At 41.7% G+C, this 25149-nt stretch overlaps 1 protein-coding gene across 5 annotated transcripts in view; it reads right to left on the bottom strand.

Moving 5' to 3' along the window:
* Positions 1-25149, bottom strand: part of LOC140201838 (anthrax toxin receptor 1-like) — a 281124-nt gene that overhangs the window by 99535 nt on the left and 156440 nt on the right. For all 5 annotated transcript variants that reach the window (XM_072266548.1, XM_072266550.1, XM_072266547.1 and 2 more), the window contains exon 13: positions 2725-2820. In XM_072266548.1, the coding sequence (XP_072122649.1) occupies positions 2725-2820 (96 nt within the window). The remainder of the gene's footprint in view (positions 1-2724; positions 2821-25149) is intronic.

Genomic DNA, 25149 nt, shown 5'->3' with positions numbered 1-25149 from the left:
TTAAGCATCAGAGCCATCCACCTTGAGGTCATAGAGTCCATGGACAGCTCAAGTTTTATAATTGCCCTGAGAAGGGCCCTGGCGATCTGTGGGCCAGTCAAGCAAATCTGTTCTGACCGGGGAACGAATTTCATCGGAGCGTGCAAAGATCTAGGAATCTCCTCCAATGTTGAGGAAGACGTGGTGAAGAGGTATCTCTCAGAAAAGGGCTGTACCTGGACATTCAATCCGTCTCATTCCTCCCATATGGGAAGGGCGTGGGACAGAATGATCGGCATCACCCGCAAGATCCTGGACTCCATGCTTCTCCAGTCAGGGCCTTCTAGACTCACTCATGAGGTGCTCACCACCTTTATGGCCAAGGTGATGGCCATTGTGAACAATAGACCTCTAGTGCCCGTGTCTACAGATGCAGATGATCCATTCATTCTCACTCCTGCCACGCTGCTCACACAGAAAAGCGGCCCTTATCGCATTCCTCCAGGTGAGTTCGACAGCAAGGACCTGTACAAGAGACAGTGGTGACAGGTGCAAAGCCCCGCCAGTACCTTCTGGGACAGGTGGCGCAAACAATACTTGTCTACCATGCAGTTACGAAGGAAATGGACGTCCAGTAGGCCAAACATCACACCAGGATCTGTGGTGCTCATGAGGGATTGTCAATCCAAGAGAAGTGACAGGCCTTTAGGAGTCATAACTCAGGTATTTCCCAGCAAGGACTGAAGAGTCCATAAGGCTGAGGCGAAGATAAACAGAGGTGATGGAACAAAGCTGTTACTCAGGCCTGTGGCTGAAGTGGTCCTGCTGCTCTCCCCTGAGGACTAGGAACGAGGGACTTCCTCATTTAGAGGTGAACTGTGAAAGTGTTACATTGTGGTATCCAGGGATACCAGGTGGGGAGTGTGCTGCCTTAGTTGTCAGTTATTTTTATTTGTCATTTAGCTCCCTTTGCTGGTAGTTTTGTATAGCAGTCATTTAGGTCCTGTGATCTGTGTCTCTAGTTGATGACATCATCAGTAGGCATCCAAACAATTCTCCATGTTGAGTTGAGGGAGAGCTTGTGCCTTTTCATGCGACATCATCCTGACGTTCAGGTCTTTAAAAGCATCGTCGTTTTAACCTACTGCCAGTTGCTACATTAAAAAAAGTCAACTTGGAAGGTCTTTGTCAGTGCAGTAATTGGGGATGGAGTTCATCTGCCTGTCAATTCATGCAAGGCGTGTGAAGATGACAGGACAAACACACATGGCCCATTGTGGCTTGTTGACAGTTCAACCACCTTGCTCTTTCTCCAGGGCCTTGATTTTGTTTTGTTATTTTTCTTATTTTCATTCATACAGCATTGTCCATTGGGAACATAAGGTTACTATATGTCTATGGAGGGAGTCCACCATCTTGAATTTTCATGTATGGAAATCACTTGTTGATTCTTTTGCTGAATTTACTAAGCAGATTTTTTAAAATCAGGAATGGTTTCCAAACAAGAATTTAGTTTTGTGGTGGGACTGGAATACATCTTGAATAGACAGGGCTATGAGATTTGATAGACCTGTTCAAAAATCAAACTCAAAGTTCAAAGTTAAATTAATATCAAACTACATAAATGTCACCATATACAACCCTGAGATTCATTTTCTTGTGGGCATACTCAAAAAATCTATAGACTAATAACTATAACAGAATCAATGAAAGACCACCCAACTAGGACATTGAACCAAAGTGCAGAAGACGACAAACTGTGTAAGTACAAAAAGAACATCCAATAATTAGTTAACAGTCCTTCAGCTGGTCGAAACAGTAGGCTAGAAATTTATTTTCAGATGCATATAGGTTGTGCCTAGAACTGATATCCAGCTATAACGTGTGATTGAATGATGCACCCAAATACAAAATCTGTTCCAAACAGAAGAAGGATAGATAAATAGGAGGCAAAAGAATTAGAAGAGTTATCTGAACATTTTTAAACTGCAGGTTGTGATTTGAAATGCTCTGCCTGAAAGCAAGGGGACTCAATTGTATTTTTCGGAAGAGAAGCAAAGAGAAACTTGTCCTGTAGAACCGAACAAAGGAGTAGGATAATCTAGGAGACACACTAGGCCAAATGGCCTCATTCCATGCTTAGTCACTTTATGGCATTCTTCTTTAGTGTTCCATCTTTATCCTATTAAAAATGACAGGGGTCATGGAGATACTTCCCATCGACTCCGTTTGACCCATCAACTACCAGCCGATGTTTCCAGAATTTGGAATTCTTCAGCTACTATTGGCATTCTTATGGAGGAAATGTACTTTAAGCATGTAGCTTGCTTCCTATGTATAGGGAAGCCTCTGAAGACTGCTTTCACATACTCTTTGATCACTGGTGCTCTGGGCCAAAAGATCCCTTGCATGCGTTCAAGTCCAGCCAGTTTCTGTCCTGTCTATTGGTAGGATGTTCCCAGCTGAGAGGTACCCCAGACAGTGCCTCAAGTCATAAGATTTCAAAAATGAATTCATTGCTTTGATATGATGCCTAGAAGCAATTTGATTGAAAGCTAGGATATCCAGAAAGATTGCTACTTTTCCCATTTTCCTACAACAAATTAATAAACCTCGTGACCATTCTGCATACTTTTGTTCCTGGATGACACACTTGTTTTGCCAGTTCTGAGAATTGTTTCTGCTCATAGTTGGTGAAGCTTGCACAATTGTTTCATGAGCATCTGAATTAATACCAGGACTTACCACGGTGCAGCACAAGGGCCAGAACCACCAGAAAAGAACCAGTGCCAGCAGGAGGAAAAGGATTAGAAGTGCAATGGCCAAAATTGTTCCATCGGACTGCAATGAAAAAAAAGAAAGGGAGAGTTTGATTAGTAATTCCTGAACAAAACAAACAGGAAGTATTGCTGTTAGTCAGCTTGTTTGCAAAGTAAATCAAACAGTGAAACATGTCTCAGGCATGCTTTGTCTTCCTTTGTTTCAAGAGTTTCTTTTTCATTTGCGTGATCTGTTTGAGCCAAATGACATTTCGCCTTCCTCTCTGTGAGAGGAGTGAATGTGGAGAGGATGTTTCCATTAAGAGAGTCCAGGATCCAAGGGTACAGCCTCAGAATAAAGTGACATCCTTTTAAAACTGATTTAAGGACTTTTCTTCAGCTAGAGGGTAGTGAATCTGTGAATCCATTGGCACAGAGGGCTGGTGGAGATCAAGTCATTGGATGTATTTAAGGCAAAGTTCTTGATAGGTTAAGGGAGTTGGGTGTAAGGTTTATGGGGGGGAAGGCAAGAGAATGGGTTGGAAACAATTTCAGTCATGATGGAATGGTGGAGCTAATTCGATGGGCCAATTAGCCTAACTGTGTTCCTATCTGTTATGGTCTTATAGTGTAACAAATTACAAGTTTAAATCATTGTGATATTTGCAGTTCAACTCTTATTTACAGCATTTTTCTTTGGATAACCAAAGGTTTGCTAAGGCTGTGAACTAATAGTTGTGCTTACATCTATTGAAGAAGAACAAAAAAAGTTTGCTGTATCTGTGGCTCAGTGAGCAGAAATTTCATCTCTGATTTGTATTGTGGTGGATTCATGTCTATTCCTGAGATATGACAAGGTTGAGACAATTGTATCATTTAAGAAACACTTGGATAGGGAAATAGAGGGGCTGGGCTGGAAGGGATGTAGGCTGAACGCAAAAAAATAGACATTTGGGTGGACACCATGGTCAGCTCGGACGAGTTGAGCTGAGGACACTGCATTCATTCTGCATTGCTGCATGACTCTTTGACAATATAACTATTGTGAAACTCTAAGAAAATTGTTCAGATGGGGAAATGAACATCAAGACCAAAGTAAGAGATCCTATTAATCAACCAATCAACCAAACTATCCTGTGGCAATATTCAAGTTCACCATTGCTAATTCCAAAATACATGCCACAAAACTAATGGTGAAAATGAAGTGATGCATTCTTTCTCTCCTTACTTCGTCTCTGGGGGCAGCATCTATTTGCAGACCATCCTAAACTGACAGGATCACTTTGCAGCACCTTGCAACCATGGTTTATTTATTTCTTTATTGGGATGCTGCACGGAGTAGGCCCTACCAGCCCTTCGAGCCGCGCCACCCATCAATCCCTGATTTAATCACGGGACAATTTACAATGACCAATTAACCTACCGACCAGTAGGTCTTTCGACTGTGGGAGAAAAGCAGAGCACCTGGAGGAAATCCACACGGTCATGGGGAGGACGTGCAAACTCCTCACAGCGAGTGGTGGGAACTGAGCCTGTGTTGCTGGTACTGTTAAGCTTTGTGCTAACCACCACGTTACCATGCCGCCCTACTACAGGGCAAGTAATTCCAACCTTATGAAAATAAAAACTTTTCATTATTGTAGTTCATAGCTTACAGTGGCATGCAAAAATTTGGGCACCCCCAGTCAAAATTTCTGTTACAGTGAATAGCTAAGCGAGTAAAAGATGACCTGATTTCCAAAAGGCATAAAGTTAAAGATGACACACTTCTTTAATATTTTAAGTAAGATTACTTTTTATTTCCACCTTTTACAGTTTCAAAATAACAAAAGAGGAAAAGGGCCTGAAGCAAAAGTTTGGGCACCCTGCATGGTCAGTACTTAGTAATACCCCCTTTGGCAAGTATCACAGCTTGTAAACGCTTTCTGTAGCCAGCTAAGAGTCCTTCAATTCTTGTTTGGGGGATTTTCGGCCATTCTTCTTTGCAAAAGGCTTCTAGTTCTGTGAGATTCTTGGGCCGTCTTGGGCATCATTTATTTTAATTTTCAGAGTGCTAGGCAGCTGCTTAGAGGAGCCCATGGCTGCTGATTGTTGGGACAAGGTTTGAGGAGTCAAAGTATTTATAAAGCTTTGAAATTTGCATCACCTGGCCTTTCCTAACGATGAGTGTGAACAAACCATAGCCCTAACAAGCTAATTAAGGTCTGAGACCTTGGTAAAAGTTATCTGAGAGCTCAAATCTCTTGGGGTGCCCAAACTTTTGCATGGTGCTCCTTTCCTTTTTTTTCCCACTCTAAAATTGTACAAAACGAAAAATAATACACTAATCTTACTTAAAATGTTGAAAAGAATGTTTCATCTTTAACTTTATGACTTTTGGAGATCAGTTCATCTTCCACTCACTTAACTATTCAGAGTAACAGAAATTTTGACCGGGGTGCCTAAACTTTTGCATACCACTGTATATATTTACTGCAGAAATGATGCATATACAGTAACAACAGGATACAGAGGCAAGCAGTTAATTCCCCTCTCCTACTCTTATTTGGACAAGTTGCTGTGGTTTCTGTTTTCTCTATGTTTTCTGACTAAACTGACTTTGTTCCTGCAGTTGAGACTGTTGTGACTCAGCTCCTCTGGCTCAGTGTTGTTAACAAATATTCTGTAAATGTAAGCCTTTTCTTGAAATAGCTTACTGTTCTGAGCCACTGGCTAGAATGTTGGAGAGTTTCAGTTGAAATCATATTGCATTGAATTGAAGACTCATTATCCAGGACACCTCTCCCTTCGCATTACTACTATCATAACTACGTTCATAGAGGAGGCACAGGAACCTTGAAGAACTACATCAAACAATTCAGGAACAGCTTTTTGCCTTCCACTGTGAAACTTTCTGAATGGTCCATGAACTCAAGATCACTACCTCATTATTCCTTTTATTTTGCACTGATTAACTGTACATGTCATTCATCACCAATTTATGCCTTTGCATCTGATTCTGATTCCAGGGCTTTTGTGTGGTAGTCATCCTCCATGCTGGTTTTTAAGTTTGCAAGAGTTCCACTGAAGCTTTGAGTGTATAAATGTCTAAAGTGCAGGTAAGGGTGAACCAACAAAATGGGAAGGTAGCCATGTTTGAAATCAAGACACTTAGCTTCTTCTCACTGATTAAGTAAATGAGCCTGCTGAAGAAAAGGAACAACAGTGTCTCTACTTAAAGCATTGGTCAATGCTTAATATTGCTTGATGATAACAGTAGAAACCTGACAGATCAGATTGGACAAAGAGATAGTTGAGACTCTTTTGTGGAATCCATCAGATCTTATCCAGAGAGGTTGAGACCTTAATTTAAATCCCTCATAATTTGAACTATCAGGATACAATGAAACTCTTTGATCTATTGCTCAGAGAGTAAACAATAGACATAGTAATGAGAAATACAACTATAAAACTGCAAAATGATGCAAAGGTTGTTGTGCAAACTAAAGTCGTGCAGACAGAAAAAGGAAGCGTGGTGTGCAAATTAGTGATCATCACCTGTGCTATATGCAATAAAACAGTGGCTACATGCTGTAGTCTGTTTCTCAGATTCCTATCCAATCACTTTGTTGAAACAAAATTTTGGAAGTGTACTACACTGCATAGATGCTCCTTACTACAAGGAACGAAGAGTGATATTTCCACTCTTCAGTGTATCTATCATACAAACTAATTCAAGACTCAATTTTCTAAAAGATTTTGAGGGCTTAACTTTATTTTCATGTACATCAAAGCATATAGAGAGCTGTGTCTTCTGCATCAACCACCAACACAGTTTGAGGATGTCCAGAGGGTAGCCCACAAGTTTTGCCATTTCTCTGGCACCAACATAGCATGCCCACAACTTATGAACATGAACCCTAACCCTAACCTGGATATCTTTTGAATGTGTAAGGAAATCAGAGCGGCAAGATGGAATCCCAAATCACAAAGAGAATGTACAAACTCCTTACAGACAACAGTGGGAATTGAACCCCGATCGATGATCACTGGCACTGTAAAGCCTTGCGCTAACCATTAAGTTATTGTGGGACCTGGTATGTATGGGTTAGAAACATAGAAACATAGAAAACCTACAGCACAATACAGGCCCTTCAGCCCACAAAGTTGTGCTTATCCATGTACCTATCCAAAAGTCTCTTAAAAGACTGTAACATATCCGCCTTCACCGCCACTGCCGGCAGCCCATTCCACGCACTCACCACTCTCTGAGTAAAAAACTTACCCCTGACATCTCCTCTGTACCTACTTCCCACCACGCTAAACCTGTGTCCTCTTGTGGCAACCATTTCAGCCTTGGGAAAAAACCTCTGACTATCCACACAATCAATGCCTCTCATCATCTTATACACCTCTATCAGGTCACCTCTCATCCTCCGTCACTCCAAGGAGAAAAGGCTAAGTTCACTCAAGCTATTTTCATAAGGCATTCTCCCCAATCCAGGCAACATCTTTGAAAATCTCCTCTGCACCTTTTCTATGGCTTCCACATCCTTCCTGTAGTGAGGCGACCAGAACTGAGCACAGTACTCCAAGTGGGATCTGACCAGGGTCCTATACAGCTGCAACATTACCTCTCAGCTCCTAAATTCAATTCCACGATTGATGAAGGCCAATACACCGTATGCCTTCTTAACCACAGGGTCAACCTGCTCAGCTGCTTTGAGCGTCCTATGGACTCGGACCCCAAGACCCCTCTGATCCTCCACACTGCCAAGAGTCTTACCACTAATACTATATTCTGCCATTGTATTTGAACCACCTCACACTTATCTGGGTTGAACTCCATCTGCCACTTCTCAGCCCATTTTTGCATCCTTGCAATATCCCACTGTAACCTCTGACAGCCCTCCACACTATCCACAACACCTCCAACCTTTGTGTCATCAGCAAACTTACTAACCCATTCCTCCACTTCCTCATCCAGGTCAATTATAAAAATCACAAAGAGTAAGGGTACCAGAACAGATCCCTGAGACACACACTGGTCACCGACCTCCATGCAGAAAATGACCTATCTACAACCACTCATTGCCTTCTATGGGCAAGCCAGTTCTGGATCCACAAAGCAATATCCCCTTGGATCCCATGCCTCCTTACTTTCTCAATAAGCCTTGCGTGGGTACGTTGTCAAATGCCTTGCTGAAATCCAGATATGCTACATCTACTGCTCTTCCTTCATTGATGTGTTTAGTCACATCCTCAAAAAATTCAATCAGGCTCGTATAGCACGACTTGCCCTTGACAAAGTCATGCTGACTATTCCTAATCATATTATACCTCTCCAAATGTTCATAAATCCTGCCTCTCAGGATCTTCCCCATCAATTTACCAGCCACTTAAGTAAGACTCACCGGTCTATAATTTCCTGGGCCTACTCTACTTTCTCTGGAATAAAGGAACAGCATCCGCAATCCTCCGGAACCTCTCCCGTGCCCATTGATGATGTACAGATCATTGCCAGAGGCTCAGCAATCTCCTCCCTCGCCTCCCACAGTAGCCTAGGGTATATCTCATCCGGTCCCGGTGACTTATCCAACTTGATGCTTTCCAAAAGCTCCAGCACATCCTCTTTCTTAATATCTACATGCTCAAGCTTTTCAGTCTGCCGTAAGTCATCACGATAATCACCACGATCCTTTTCCATAGTGAATACTGAAGTAAAGTATTCATTAAGTATCTCTGCTGTTTCCTCTGGTTCCATACATACTTTCCCACTGTCACACTTGATAGGTTCTATTCTTTCACGTCTTATCCTCTTGTACAGGTCACACCTGCCTCAGAGGAGGTCCCAATGATCCAGAAATCTGATTCCCTGCCCCCGCTCCAGTCCCTCAGCCACGCATTTATCCTCCACCTCATTCTATTCCTATACTCACTGTCATGTGGCACAGGCAGTAATCCCAAGTTTACTACCTTTAAGGTCCTGCTTCTCAACTTCCTTCCTAACTCCCTGTAGTCTTTTTTCAGGACCTCTTCCCTTTTCCTACCTATGTCAATGGTACCAATTTGTACCACGACCTCTGTCTGTTCTCCCTCCCACAGCAGGATATCTTGGACGTGATCTGAAACATCCCGGACCCTGGCACCTGGGAGGCAAACTACCAACCGAGTTTCTTTCCTGCGTCCACAGAATCGCCTGTCTGACCCCCGAACTATAGAGTCCCCTATCGCTACTGCCTTCCTCTTCCTTTCCCTACCCTTCTGAGCCACAGAGCCGGACTCTGTGCCAGAGGCATGGCCACTGTTGCTTCCCCCAGGCAGGCTGTCCCCCCCCAACAGTACTCAAACAGGAGTACCTATTGTCGAGGGGCACAGCCACAGGAGTACTCTCTAGTACCTGACTCTTCCCCTTCCCCCTCCTGACTGTGACCCACTTGTCTGTCTCCCGTGGCCCTGGGTTGGTCCACAAGCCAAACAAAATCTGATTTCTACTGGGAACATAGATCCAAAGAGAGTTGAATGTGTATTTCTCCCTACCCTTGCCCATGCCCAAGTCACATGCTCGAATTATCTCTCGGCCCATTTTTAGGTGTTGCCTCTTAGCTCAACATCTTCTATCTGCCTCACTAATATCCTTCATTTGTGTGTCTGGTTGACACGGTAAACTCTTGGTTATCTTGTATTTATGCAAGTGGAATTCTTACATGACCAGCAAAAATTTCTAAGAATACAATTTCATAGATTTTTTCTTCAAAAATGTAAATGTGAATTTGGTGCGTTGGGTTTTGATGCAATTTTGCTGTCTTCCATCAACCTACAGCACAGCTGCCCATCCTAGTCCCTCACACATATTCACAGCCGGAGATTGGTCCCAATTGTGATTCATAAACTGACCCCACTTCTCTGTTCTATCCACAATGTTAATTATGAGCAATTCTGCTCAACAGAAAACAAAAACATGGAAAAGAATGGAAAAAAGTGAAAATCATAATGATATTATGGAAGTATCATTTACAAGCTCCTTAACAACTCATAATAATAAAATGTAAAGCTCAAAGAATTGCTTCTGAATTCAGGGAGTGATAGAATTGTTGAAAAATGCCATTTAGCAAAGGTTTATCATCATGACTGCACTTTATATACTGGTTAGCCACAACATTGTGGGCCGAAGGGCCTCCTCCTGTGCTGTACTGTTCTATGCTCTACATGTTCCAAGTAATTTTAGTTCAAATTTTAGCCATCTGTGCATAGTAGTCCATGTCTAGTCTACATAAGGTTGCATTGCTTTCAAGAAATAGGACTAAAACAGTGTATCCTAGTTAAAGTTGTATGCAAAATACACATGAAAAGACAGGTTTTAGTTTAATTACATTTATACATAAGGGCAGTGCAGCAGCAGAATGATTAAAAGCAATATCCGCTGAAAATTTGGCAGTTCTTGTGACAGCAAAGAAGGGAGAATCTGCAGATGCTGGAAATCCAAGCAACACACACAAGCTGCTGGAGGAACTCAGCAGGCCAAGCAGCATCTATGGAAAAAAGTACAGTTGATGTTTCAGGCTGAGACCTTTTGGCAGGACCCTGTGATTCATGTGATAGTGAGTACAGTCAGTCATTCAAATTGTTTTTATTATATTTGCATTACCACCGTTCAGCCCATGAGAACTATGATATAAAACATAGTTACATAAAATGGTAAAGAGATTATATATATAGTTCAGCAATTTATTCAAAGGTTTATGTACAGAGCTCTAGCAATATGGATGTAATGATCACCTGACCAACTCATAAGCAATCTCTATACCCCTCCACCCTCATGCTTCATCATGGATGCTGGATGGTTGAGATTATATAGTATTGTAAAGTAACTTGGCTGTTGAAGACACTATAGCCATGTAAATATTGCCAAATAAATATATATACTTTCATCACAATGGCGTTTCAGTTCTTCGTTAGGCAAACAAAAGGGATATACAGTAGTAATTTAGGATGTTCCCTTTATAATTCTGGGCTAAAATATTTAAACCAGATAAATTCTTTCTTTCTGCCTATTTACTTACTTATTTAGAGATACAATGCAAAACAGGCCCATCTGAATGCAACCAGCCACACCATTCAATAACTGAACTATTTTAAAACCAGTCTAATTATGGAACAATTTACAATAACCAATTAACCCACTAACCAGTATGTCTTTGTGTGGGGAACCTGGAGCACCCAGACAAAATCAATGCACTCACAGTACAAACTCCTTACAGTCAGCACTGGAGTTGAACAAACTCCGAAATGCTCTGAATTGTAATAGCATCACCTATTACTAATTATTAATAGTTATTAGTTAGTTAACATAATTACCATTATTAATACATTAATTATTACTTACAACCAATCATGAATTATTAATTATAGGCTGCAGATTCATCAGTAGTTTTCAAAAGGGAATTTACTGAATGAAGAAACAAAATTGCCCGATTATGAGGAAAGTGGATCAAATGTGAAGGGTGAGACAATCTCCTCCAGTGCTATAAATTCCAATAATGTCATCTCTATCTTTAGAGAAATCACAACATTCAATTATGTTTCAGTTATGCTTTTGGTCACCAATACCTCCTAATATCCTAACATTCTCTTGGATTGTTAATGCTCCTGTGAAATTAATAGGCCCATACCTCATGTTAAAAGTGTTTCATAAAAATTAACTTTTGTACGGTCTTTATAAGAATGGGATCACATTGTATCATGCATCTCTTCAACTTCAGATTTCAGCTGCACAAAATCCATTGGTCTCAAAACACCTGGTGGCTAACACAAAGATGCACAACGACAACCAATGTGCTATCAGAAGGGGCTTCCATAGCAGTCACACATACCAAGGACAGAGAATCCATAATATATGTGAGGCCCACTTCAATGTTACTTAAAGAGAAACCACTAAACAGGCCACAAACTGCGGCTTTCAGAACTGGAAACCCATCTGCGGCCAGGTTGCCATATGTAACACTCCTATCCACCATAAAGGTTCCTCCTCTGGAGCCTTATCCTTTCCTGGTTGTGGTATCCACACACAAGATTACAACTCTCACTTGATTCCATCTAGACTTCCAACTGCTGTACTTCAACCATCAATCCTCAAACTTCAATACTCTTACCAAACTTTCCCACTACCTTCAAGCCTTTTGGCAACTTTCCACTGCTCCTCATTGCACACACCCCCATTTCCACAAACTGGACATGGTCTTATGTGGTCTTATAATGAATTAGTGAGGCCTCACTTGGAGTATTGTGAGCAGTTTTGGCCCTTATCTAAGAAAGAATGTGCTGATATCAGAGAAGGTTCATGAAAATGATTCCTGGATCGAGAGGCTTATCATATAATGAGCGTTTGATGGTTCTGGGCCTGTATTCTTTGGAATTCAGAAGCATGAGGGGATCTCATGGACAACCTATTGAATGTTGAAAGGTGTTGATAGAGTGGATGCAGAGAGGATGTTTCCTATGATGGGGTGTCTAGGACCAGGAGGCACAGCCTCAAAATAGAGGGATGTCCATTTAAAATACAGATAAGGAGGAATTTCTTTAGCCAGAGAGTGTTGAATCTGTGGAATTCGTTGCCACGGGCAGTTGTAGAGGCCAAATCACTGGGTATATCTAAGGTAGAGGTTGATCGTTTCTTGACTAGTCAGGGCATGAAGGGTTATGGGAAGAAGGCAGGAGATCGGGGCTGAGTAAAAAATGGATCAGCCATGATGAAATGGCAGAGCAGTCTTGATGGTCCAAATCGTCTAATTCTACTTCTATATCATATCTTATGGTGTTATCTGATTGTGCAATGATCATGTGTGCAAAGGCCCTCAGAGAGCAGAACTAAATGATGCCATTGTCCACAAGTACTAATGAATATCGCAGCAAACAAAACAGATTTCACCCACGGAGTTCCATCCTCATAAACAACTGAAACAGGTTCCCTTCATTTTCTGGAACACAGCATTTTATGCAGAAGCTCGGAAAACTAGGAACCTGAGCCTATTAATTTTCTTGCTTAATGGGCATTGTGACCTATTATATTGAACCTGCTCTGAACGAAGATCAGTTTGCATGCAGGATCGAGGTCTGCATTTTAAAAGTGATTTTTTTTTAATAGAGAATTATGGAGTTAAATCTTGAACTGGAAGGGCTAGCTATAAAATCTTAGTGGTTTTTGTGGGTCCTGAAAAATGAATATGTTGGCTGGCTTGGAGGATAGGATGTTTGGTTGTTTGTCCGTGCATGTAAATCTTTAATTATTGAGCAAAAAAGAACTCTGTCACAGGAAAAGAAGGCAAAAGTACAGATCTGCAGAAAGAACCATCAAGTAAATCCTTTTTGTTATACTCCATGACTTCTTTTCTGACACATGCCAAACAGATTGGAAGACAGTGCTGGCACTAGTTCACAATCTGTGCTGCTAAGCTTAATCACAGGCCAAGTAATGTGAGTTAATTTACGGTTTCTGATAAAGAGGGGAAGGAATATTATATGCTATCAGGTGATAACTTCATGGTGCCTCCCCATACACCTCATCTCACCTCTTCTTCTGAATTCTGAAAGGAACCAGGTCAAACCTCTCAATAATGAGGCAGAGAGCTTTTCTTCAGCCCTCCTTTTCCTCCCTCTGGCTCCTCAGATACATTTTCAAAATGGGAGAATCATATCAAAGAACCCAAAATTTCTGAAATTGCATCATTATGAGGTGAAATTAGATGATATGGTACTGAAGCCAGAAGAAGTAAATAGATTTGGTGGTCCAGTAGTGATGGTCAATGTCATAACAGAACCCAACAAATGCCCTTGGCAAAGAACCCTCTAGTTCAACAGCCTTCACAATGTGCTTCACTTTGTACTAAGCCATTTTATTTTCTTCTGTCAGAGGCTGAGGGGAGATCTGATAGAGTTTTATTAGATTATGAGGGGCATAGATAGTGTAGACAGGGAGTATCCTTTTCCAGAGGCTAATACCAGAGGGCATGCACTGAAGGTGAGAGGGGCTGGGTTCAAAGGGGATGTGAGGCATTAAGGTTTTTTTACTCAGAGAGTGGTGGATGCCTGGAATGCGCTGCCTTCTGTGTTGGTAGAGGCAAATACATTACAGACTCTTGAAAGACATTTAAATAGACACATGAATATGATGAAGATGGAGAGGTATGGACGTTGTGCAGGTAGGAAGGATTAGTTTTTTTCTGTTCCTGTGCTGTACTGTTCTATATTCTATCAGAGGGAAATGGTTTTGTATAACAATCTACCTTAAATAGGTAAAGGATTATCACAGCCACCACCAGAGATCAGGGGCCACCTTTCTGTTTATGCTGGGACAGTTGAACATCCAACAGTTGGAAAATAAAACTAACCACTCCCTTGTGATTTTTAGGAAGGTGGGTAGAGAGCTTCAAAATCCCTGATACCAACCCACCTCCCCATCCAACAACAGTGTTCTACAAACCCAGCTTTCTCCAGAAAAGAGTCTTAAACTGGTTGATGCATCCAGTTATGATTTCCTTGTGCCAGCTGAGAAGGCACTGACCTATGGCATGAAAGCAGACCCACAAGATTGCATTACTATTCTCCTCCATCCCTAACTGAGGCTGAAGCTTGTCTAAGATATTTGGATTAGACTCAACAGTGAAAATATTCCAGTCTTCTCAGCTGGAGACATCTGGTGTGTGTGACACTCTTTTTCTGCAGACACCCGTTCACAGGCAATAAGGGTTGCCCTTCTGGTGACATTCACTGACCCCTCCCCCATACCCATTCACAGAAAATACCGCTGAAAATGTAGCCTGAATTAAATCTGCCCAAAGCATTTAGATTTGATTTCCTGTCAGATGTGCTTCCAGAATTTTCTGAATTTTTTCCCCTAAATTTGATTCCCATCATTTACTGTACACTTTTCGGTTGTTTTTTTTTTCTCTCTGCATTCAGTTTTTGGCCCTGTTCTGTTCCTTAAAAGGGTAATGTCTATTTGTATAGTGCCTTTTGAATTGTTTTCAGATGGTTCTAATGAGCTTTGAAGCCAATAAAATACTTTGTGGAGAACAGTTACAGTTGTAATGTAGGAACCATGGAGGCCATTTTACAGACAGCAAGCTTCCATTGTAGCAAATGATAACGAATAGATAACATAGTTTAATAATGTGGAGTGGGAGATAAATATTGGCAGGCACAAAGGAACACAAAGCAATAATAGCAGGAGTAGGTCACTTTGTCCCTCAAGCCTGCCCAACACATTATACGATCATAGCGTTTATTGCTGATATCACCTCTGTGCCAGTTCCCAAGACTCCTTAATTCCTCCGTCTTTCAAAGCATTATCTACTCCCACCTTAAATGCTTCTAATGATCTCAGATGTACAACCCCCTTGATTAGAGACTGACACCCACAGTGAAGAGAAATTTCTACACACCTTTTTTTTTAAATGATTGGTTCCTACAGTATTGTGCAAAGGACAAGCACATATAGCTAAGATGTATAAGATTTTTGCACAGTACTGTATTTGTCAACGTGGAGCGGAGAGTGAGTTTGTAAATCTGGGAGCGTTAAAGGGTGTTGGGAGTGGCGAGAGTGGAGTCCTGCGGGAGGGGTGTGGGACAGGTGGTAGAGGTGCCAGGGGTGGCGTGGGTGCAGACACACCCAGCCCCGAGGCACCAGGCAATATCATTTTATTCCAAATGACTGGTTTATTGATCATTACAGAATTTCGCTCTGGTGCTTCCTGCTCCCTCCACTCTCCCTTTCTCTTTCCCAACCATGATACACCTCACCCTGCTCCCTTCCCACCCTCAGTCCACAATAGAGGCCCATATCAGAATCAGGTTTATCATAACTCACATGTCAAGAAGTTTGTTTTTTGCAGCAGCAGCAGAACAGTGCAATACATAAAATTACTACAGCGCTGTGCAAAAGTCTTAGGCAACCTAGTTATATATATATGTGGCAAATTTTTTTACACAATACTGTAAACTTCTAACTATGTCCCATTATTCAAGTGCTCCACTAAATGAAAACATCTGAAAATCTACCCTGATACGCCCCCTCATGATACATGTCTCAGTCAAGTCACCACTCCTCCTTCTAAACAGCAAAGAATAGAGACTCAAAGTATTTAGCTTCTTTTGACGGGACACTTCGGAAATTAGCTTGGTGAATCTTTCTTGGAATACCTACTACATCAGTGATTACTATCCTAATTGTCTCCGGAATAGAGTCAAATGATTCACATTCACTCCAGAGATGAGAGAGGGCCTTGGTTATTGCCTTATTTGAAAGACATTTTTTTATTGTTGAGAAGTTTTGTGTGGATTCCAAAGGAGTACAGGAACAGTGAAGTAGGAAAACGTTGTACTTTATTGGAGTCACAGTTCCAAATGTATTCTACTTTTCTCCTGGCAACTATATGGTTTTTACTGAAAATTTTAGGCCCATGAAGATGTTACCACATTACATCACTCCCATTTTTTGAGATCAGTTTTCCCTATGCTCTGTAAATCCCCATTAGAGCAGCAACATTCCCAAACTTGAAAGTTGCTGCAAACATGGGATGGGAAATGCAAACACGAGAAAATCTGCAGATGCTGGAAATTCAAGCAGCACACACAAAATGCTGGTGGAACGCAGCAGACCAGGCAGCATCTATAAGAAGAAGCACAGTCGGCGTTTCAGGTCGAGACCCTTCGTCAGGACTGGGAAATTCTGACCTGAGTATAATGCAAAATTAATCCAAGTTTTAAATGCAGCTTACGGTGAGGCTCACCAGGAGACTGAATCTTGACTACACCACAGACCGTTAACAGCATTCATCCCCACTGGGGGTGGGTGGTGGGGAGAAACGAATCAGAATTTGGCTCAATGGTACATTCCATAGCAAATACAGAGCTGGAAGGCAGAAGTAGCCTTTTAAGAAGCAGGGGTGACAGTGAGTAGCATTGTAATACATCCCCAGTATCCAAACTGAAGGGGGATTGATTTAAACATAGAAAATAGGTGCAGGAGTAGGCCATTCAGCCCTTCGAGCCTGCACCGCCATTCAGTACGATCATGGCTGATCATCCAACTCAGAACCCTGCCCCAGCCTTCCCTCCATACCCCATGACCCCCATAGCCACAAGGGCCATATCTAACTCTCTCTCAAATATAGCCAATGAACTGGCCTCAACTGTTTCCTGTGGCAGAGAATTCCACAGATTCACCACTCTCTGTGTGAAGAAATTTTTCCTCATTTCGGTCCTAAAAGGCTTCCCCTTTATCCTCAAACTGTGACCCCTCGTTCTGGACTTCCCCAACATCGGGAACAATCTTCCTGCATCTAGCACGTCCAATCCCTTTAGGATTTTGTATGTTCCGATCAGATCCCCCCTCAATCTTCTAAATTCCAGAGAGTATAAGCCTAGTCGATCCAGTCTTTCATCATATGAAAGTCCTGCCATCCCAGGAATCAATCTGGTGAACCTCTATGGCAAGAATATCTTTTCTCAGATTAGGGGACCAAAGCTGCACACAATACTCCAGGTGTAGTCTCACCAAGGCCTTGTACAACTGCAGTAATACCTCCCTGCTCCTGTACTCGAATCCTCTTGCTATGAATGCCAGCATACCATTCGCTTTTTTCACCACCTGCTGTACCTGCATGCCCACTTTCAATGACTGATGTACAATGACACCCAGGTCTCGTTGCACCTCCCTTTTTCCTAATCGGCCACCATTCAGATAATAATCTGTTTTCCTGTTCTTGCCACCAAAGTGGATAACCTCACATTTATCCACATTAAATTGCATCTGACATGAATTTGCCCACTCACCTAACCTATCCAAGCCACCCAGCATGCTCTTAGCATCCTCCTAACAGCTAACACTGCCGCCCAGCTTCGTGTCATCCGCAGACTTGGAGATGCTGCATTTAATTCCCTCGCCGAAGTCATTAATATATATTGTTAACAACTGGGGTCCCAGCACTGAGTCCTGCGGTACCCCACTAGTCACTGCCTGTCTGAGCCTTGCTGTACCCCACTAGTCACTGCCTGTCTGAGCCTTGCTGTACCCCACTAGTCACTGCCTGACTGATTTATTTGTAACTCTTGCTTACAAAACTTGCATTCGATGTGAAGTGAGTCATAATGGTATAGTTCACAACATTTTGCTTCAGAGAAAATATCCTCATGCCTCGAACTTAAATGGGAGGTCTGAGGTAGAAACAGAAGGTTTCACCTATTGAGGCAAAATAAAACTTGCTCCTCCATTTTCAAGTTGGAACATAAAACTGAGCTGTCATTAGATGGTTAGGCAGAGCAGCTGACTGTAATTTGAAGCGTACATGCAATCTCTCCCTGCGGTGGAATGAAATACATTCCTATTCTGCCTCTGTTGCAAAGTAAAGGCTAGAAAATGAAACAAGTCAATGAACTTTCGAAAAAAAACCCAGCAGCAATCCAAGACAATGTCAGCTGTCTCAAAGCTCAAAGTATATAGGCATCCATTAATCTCGTGAGACCATGGATTTGTGCCTTGGAAGGTTTCCAAGGTGCTGGCCTGGGCAAATGGTGACATATATGTACTTTGATAATGAAGTTATTTTGAACTTCAACACTGAGCAGGAATCGATGACAACACAGGCTATCTTTTCTCAGTGCTGATGAAAGGTTTCACACCTTAGTGTTAAAAGCAGGATTTTTTCATAGGCAGGAAGCCTCTTTCATGGAATATTCGCTGATCTTCTGGAAACTCAAAGAAGCTTATCTGCTGCAGCACACTGGAGCAGCTAGTAGATCTGAGGAAACTACTACAGATACTGGCAAACTGAAATTATAAAATTCTGGGAACCTTCAACTGTTCGAACAACACCTATAGAAAGTGAAACAGTAAGTGTTTCAGGTGTGAGATCCTATCTCCAGAACATAGAACATAGAACAGTATAGCAGAGAAACAGGCCATTCGGCCCACAATGTTATGCTGAACCAGCTAAAAAGCAAATTAAAAACACCCAAACACCAATCACTCCTAACTAAACCAAGTCCATATCCCTTCATCTTCTTACATCCATGTGCCTATCCAATGTCCCGTAAAAGCCTCTAATCTATTTGTCTCTACCACCATACCAGGCAGCGCATTCCAGCCATACATGATTCTCTGAGGAAAAAACTTACTTTTCACATCCCATTTGAACCTACCACTTCTCACCTTCAATACAAACCCTCTGGTATTAGACAGTACTACCCTGGGAACAGATACTCCCTAAGCTCTGGAGCCTGGGCCTTAGCACTCAGATCTGCAGCTGGGTCTTCAACTTCCTCTCAGACAGGACCCAGGCTGTAAAAATAGGGGACAAGCTCTCCTCTACAATCACTCTGAGCACTGGTGCCCCACAAGGCTGTGTACTCAGCCCCCTGCTGCACTCAATGTACACCCATGATTGTGTAGCCAAGTTTCCATCGAACTCAATATATAAGTTTGCTGATGACACCACAATTGTAGGCCGTATCTCGGGTAATGATGAGTTTGAGTACAGAGAGGAAATTAAGAACCTGGTGGCATGGTGCGAAGACAATAACCTATCCCTCAACCTCAGCAAGACGAATGAATTGGTTGTTGACTTCAGAAGGAGTAGCGGATCGCACAACCTCATCTAGATCAGTGGTGCACAGGTGGAACAGGTCAAAAATGACCTGACTTGGTCCAACCAAGCAGAGTCCATGGCCAAGAAGGCCCACCAGCGCCTTTACTTCCTGAGAAAGCTAAAGAAATTTGACCTGTCCCCTAAAACCCTCACTAATTTTTATAGATGCACCGTAGAAAGCATTCTTCTAGGGTGCATCATAACCTGGTATGGAAGTTGTCCTGTCCAAGTTGTCCTGCAGAAGATCGTGAACACAGCCCAGCACATCACACAAACCAGTCTTCCGTCCTTGGACTCACTTTACACCGCATGCTGTCGGAGCAGTGCTGCCAGGATAATCAAGGACACGACCCACCCAGCCAACACACTTTTCATCCCTCTTCCCTCCAGGAGAAGGCTCAGGAGCTTGAAGACTCGTATGGCCAGATTTGGGAGCAGCTTTTTTCCAACTGTGATAAGACTGCTGAATAGATCCTGACCTGGATCTGGGCCATACCCTCCAAATATCCGGACCTGCCTCTCAGTTTTTTTGCACTACCTTACTTTCCCTTTTCTATTTTCTACTTATGATTTATAATTTAAATTTTTACTAATTACTATTGATTTGTACTCCAGGGAGCACGAAGTGCAGAATCAAATATCGCTGTGATGATTGTATGCTCTAGTATCAATTGTTTGGTGACAATAAAGTAATAATAATAATAATAATACTCTATCTATGCCTCCCATAATGTTATAGAGGCTCTCCTCTCAGCCTCTGGTGCTCCAGAGAAAACAACTCAAGTTCATCCAGACTCTCTAAAACCAGGAAGCATTCTGGTAACCACCTTCTGCCCTTTCTCCAAAGCCTCAACATCCACTACCTCAGACAATGGGTCTCAGACATAAAATCTTCATTGTTTCTCTTTCCATAGATGCTGCTACCCTTTCGAGTGTTTCCAGCTTTTTCTGTTTTTTATAATATTTAGTAGAGCTGCCGCCTCTCATCCCTGCATTCAATCCTGACATATGTATTGTCCTTTGGAGTTTTCACATTCTCCCTATGACCTGGCATGGTTCCCTTAGGTGCTCCACTTTCCTCTTACATGTGAAACATGTGCCTACTGGTAGCTTAGTCTTTGTAAGTTGTTCTAGTGTGTTAGATGGGTGATAGTACTGTGGGAAAGATGAATGGGAATGAGAAATGATGTATTACTGGGAAAATTAATGTGATTGGGATCCCTCTGTGAGGTGCCGTGAGCAAAAAATGACCTCCAAGAACATCATAAGTCATAGTCATCGTCATAGTCATATTTTATTGATCCTGAGGGAAAAGGAGATACAGAAACAATATGGAATAGGCCATAGGGCCCATGAGATCTATGTTTGCTCTCAGATCAATTCCATCTATCGCATTAACCAACTTCTTATGTGCCTTTACTGTTCTGTCTCTACTGTGACTCCATTAAGCTTACCACAATTCTCCTATCATCCACTAAACTGGGAGTAATTTACTGTAGCCAATTAACCTTTGGAATGTAGTAGGTCACTGGAGAACCTGGGGGAACCCCATGTGGGTCCCAAAGAATGAGCAAAGTCTATACAAACAACTCCAGAGAGCAGAACTAAGCCCAGGTCACTGAAGCTGTAAAGAAGCAGCAGCCCTAATTACTCTGCCTCTATGGCCTCTTTAACTTTCTGTGAAAAAGAACAAAGCCTTCAGTTACACTTAACATATAGTAGGGCCAGAGGGCATTTACTGGGGATTTGCCACTTGTCATGTTCTGTTTTGTTGTGTTCTGTGGGCATGTTACGTTGCCACTGCAACGTGTGGAAGCACTTGTGGGCTGGCCATGGCACATCCTCAGGTGTATTGGTTGTTAAAGCAAATGACTCATTTCACTGGATGTTTCCCTGTGCGTGTGATAAATAAATCTAAATTTGAATCACCTTCTATGCTATCAAGCAACTGGGGAATCTACTCTGCCCAATCTGAAGAAACTTCAAACTTTCCTAATTGCAATGATCTTCAACTCTCAATAGATAGGATATTGGTGTCTCTACTTGCATATCCTAAACGGTTGTCCTGCAGCTTATGCACATCAAATGTTGCCTCCTTCCATGTGCCTACATCTAATTATAGCTGCATACCTCAGATTTCCTTCAATTCCCATGTATTTGTCTATGTTCCTCTTAAATGCTTTTTAAAGATTTTCACTGCAACCATTCCCATCAGGAATGAAGTCTATTTTATCAAAATTTTCAGAGCAATAGATCTAACATTTCTGATTATGACTATGAATATAACTAATGTAGAAGTATGACTCCTGACAAAAAAAATTCTTTCTGTAACTATATTCAAAGTTCAAAGTAACTTTATTATCAAAATACATATATGTCACCAAGACTTCCGTAATGAAATCTCTGTCAAGGTACCTTCTCTTTTGGAGAAAGTAATCCAAGTCTGCTCAGTTTTTGGTGATACATTTAACCTCACAGTTCTGATACCTTGAAATTCTTTATTGCGTTTTTAAGATTGAATGGACAGAGAAATTAGGAATATAGAACAATGGGGATATAATTTCAGGGTAATAAGTCAAACAGAGATGAAGTTTAGCCTCCAACCTGATGGCATGAATATTGATTTCTTCTGGTAAAACCCCACCCCTTCCCTTCCTCTATTCCCCACTTTGACATTTAACTTTTCTCACCTGCCCATCACTTCCCCCTGGGTCCCCTCCTCCTTCCCTTTCTCCTATGGTCCATCCTCCTCCCCTATCAGATTCCTCTGTCTTCAGCCCTTGACCTTTCCCATCCAGCTGGCTTCACCTATCATCTTCCAGCTGGCCTCTTTCCCCTCCGCCCACCTTTTAAATATGATGTCTTCCTGCTCCCTTTTCAGTCCAGAAGAAGGGTCTTGGCCCAAAAAAATTGACTGATTATTCATTTCTATAGATACCGCCTAACCTGCTGAGTTCCTCCATCATTTTGCTTGTGTTGCTGAGGTTTACAAACCTGGAATTCTCTGCCTCAGAGAGTTGTGATATTGTGTCACTAAATAGATTAAAGGATATGCTAGATTTTGAACTGTCACATTCCTTCTGGTGGAGCTGCTCGAGCAGAGCTGCTGGGGAGGGAGTTTTAAGATTTAGATTTAGTATTGATAAAGAACTGGTAACATATTTCCAAATCAGGATGATGTGTAACTCTGAAGGGAACCTGCAGGTGGTGGTGTTAGCACACAGCCAGTGCTTTTGTGTTGTAGAGGTCTTGGGTTTGTGGGGTGCTGTCGGAGCAGTGTGGATGAGTAGCTGCTGTGTGTTAGGAGATGATACAAAGTAGTTGGTGGGTTACCTCTCATGTGAGCTGCTATTGACCTGGAGCTCTTTGATAGTCATTGGAGACACACCTATCCAGGCATGTGAGGAGTACTCTGTTACCCTGCTGATTATGTATGAAGATAGTGAAAGGGCTTAAGAGTGTAGGGAAAAGAGTCACCCTAATATGCCTTGTAACCATAGTATTTGTTTGATTGGTCTATCTTCTGGATAGTGGTGACAGTAGGATGATGATAGTGAGAGATTTGGTGATGGTAATACCATTGAATGTCAAGAGTTAGACTCTGTATTGATTGAGATGGGTTACTCCTGGTTCTTCAGCTTTGTAAATGTTACTGGCCACTTACTGAGTATGTCTGAATATAATCTGGGGAGCAGGCAGGGACTGCTTCATTTTATGAAGAGCTGAGGGTTAACATAGTGAAATCCTTAGCAAACATCCCCACTTCTGAATCAAAAGCATTGCAATCTGGTCAGGAAAGTGAAGTTGAGACAACTTTGATGAGCCACAACCTTATTGAACAGCACAGCAGACTTGAGGACTGTGACTTTCTTCTGTTCTTTTTCCTTCTTTTATATCTCCTTTACCATTTGTATTGCATGCAGACTAACATTGTAAATCTATATTGTTATTTTAAATAGTTAATTGAAATTAACTAATCATCATATCCTGGTTTTGCAGTATTCTGTGCAGTGGGAGAACAATCCAGTAGAGGTTTATTAAAGATGAACATACAGGGTAACATCTCCCAACTTTAATGGATAAGAGTGGATGTTCTTGCACATCATTTCTTGATTTTACTTTGTCCAATATCTTCTTTGGTCACCTTCCCTATAATGGTCCTGTTACTGCCTCTATATTAAGGCATATTAACTCCTACTCCATAGTCGCTTCATCCTTATTGACAGCCATTATTTTTCATAACAACAAATTTGAAATTCTGGGCAGAGTCTCATTCCACTTGAGATTCATTGCCTTGCTAACACACTTGGAGTCTACTCCTGTCTCTGATGAATTTACGGTGTTTCAATCTCTGCAGTCCTTCACCACCTCCACACCACCAAACCTCTCTCTGATATTCTCTTTCTCTTCACCGTCTTGTATAATTTATATATAATTTATTCTGTATGTTGTCTGTATCTAAGAACCTGTCATGCTGCTGCAACTAAGGTTTTCATTGCATCTGTACCTCACTGTACTTGTGCACATAACAATAAACTCAATTCGGCTTGATCCTCAGCTGTCTTTATCCTCATACTCCTCTTCTGCTAAACATTACAATCTTGTTCTCATTATTTCTACCAGCTTTAATTTCTTCCCCAGAATTTATTTCCCCGTCACCTTTCTCAACTTCTCTAACATTCGCATAGCCCGATTAATTTTGTTTGATGAACATCATACAACCTTTTTAATTTTTCCAGAGTTTTATGTAATAGTCTATCAATAAGCATAGTACAGTTATGAAATTTGTAGCATATCACAAAATTAACTGAATCCTTTCAAACTATTAAGGTGGATTTAGCAAAAGATTGGTGGAAGCTATGCAGCAAGGCAGTATGGCAGAAGTCCAATCAAACTATGCCCTGTTAGATAATCAGTGTGGACAGTAGGAGGCCCCGCCACCCTTTTCTTCATCCCTAATGACTGAAATCTGTTTATGCAAATTTGTTGTCAAAAGGCATTAAATTTCCAGCTAGGAATTATCTACTTGTCTGCTTTAACAGAACATTTATTTTTGGCTTAACATATACAAAGTCCTATTTGACACTTCAGTGTCTGGGTCGAGTTTACTCTCTGCCAAGATATCAAATCCTCTTGGCTGAATAGTAATTCGTAATCATTTTGGTTCAGTCTTTTTTTTGGTTCAAGAGAGTAGGCATCCTGCTGTGTTTTTGAAGAAATAGTCTCCTAGGGCATGTGGATAATTTCTGAGAACTTGTGAAGAAATTGGGGGGAGTGATATATACGAGAAGTAACGCTCCCAACATAGCACATGGAATGAACATGCAAATATATTATTGGTTCACAAACGCTCATAGTCTACTCTCTACACCCATGACTGTGTGGCAAGGCATAGCTCAAACACCATCTATAAATTTGCTGATGATACAACCATTGTTGGCAGAATCTCAGATAGTGATGAAGGGGCTTACAGGAGCAAGATATATCAGCTAATTCATTGGTGCCATAGCAACAACTTTGTATGTAAGATCAAAGACCAGACTGTGTACTTCAAAAAGGGTAAGATGAAGGAACACACACCAATCCTCAGAAGGACGAGAAGTGCAAAGAGTGAGCGATTTCAAGCTCCTGAGTGTTAATATCTCTGAGGACCTAACCTGCTCCCAACATATCGATCGGGCCATAAAGGCAGCAAGACAGTGGCTATATTTCATTAGGAGTTTGAGGAAATTTGGTATGTCACCAAAACTCAAAAATTTTTACAGATGTACTGAGGAGAGCATTCTGAC

Source organism: Mobula birostris, chromosome 8 (genome assembly GCF_030028105.1).
Source record: "Mobula birostris isolate sMobBir1 chromosome 8, sMobBir1.hap1, whole genome shotgun sequence".
Taxonomy (NCBI): domain Eukaryota; kingdom Metazoa; phylum Chordata; class Chondrichthyes; order Myliobatiformes; family Myliobatidae; genus Mobula; species Mobula birostris.
Note: the sequence above shows the minus strand (reverse complement) of the source record. Positions and strands in the feature narration are given on the sequence as shown.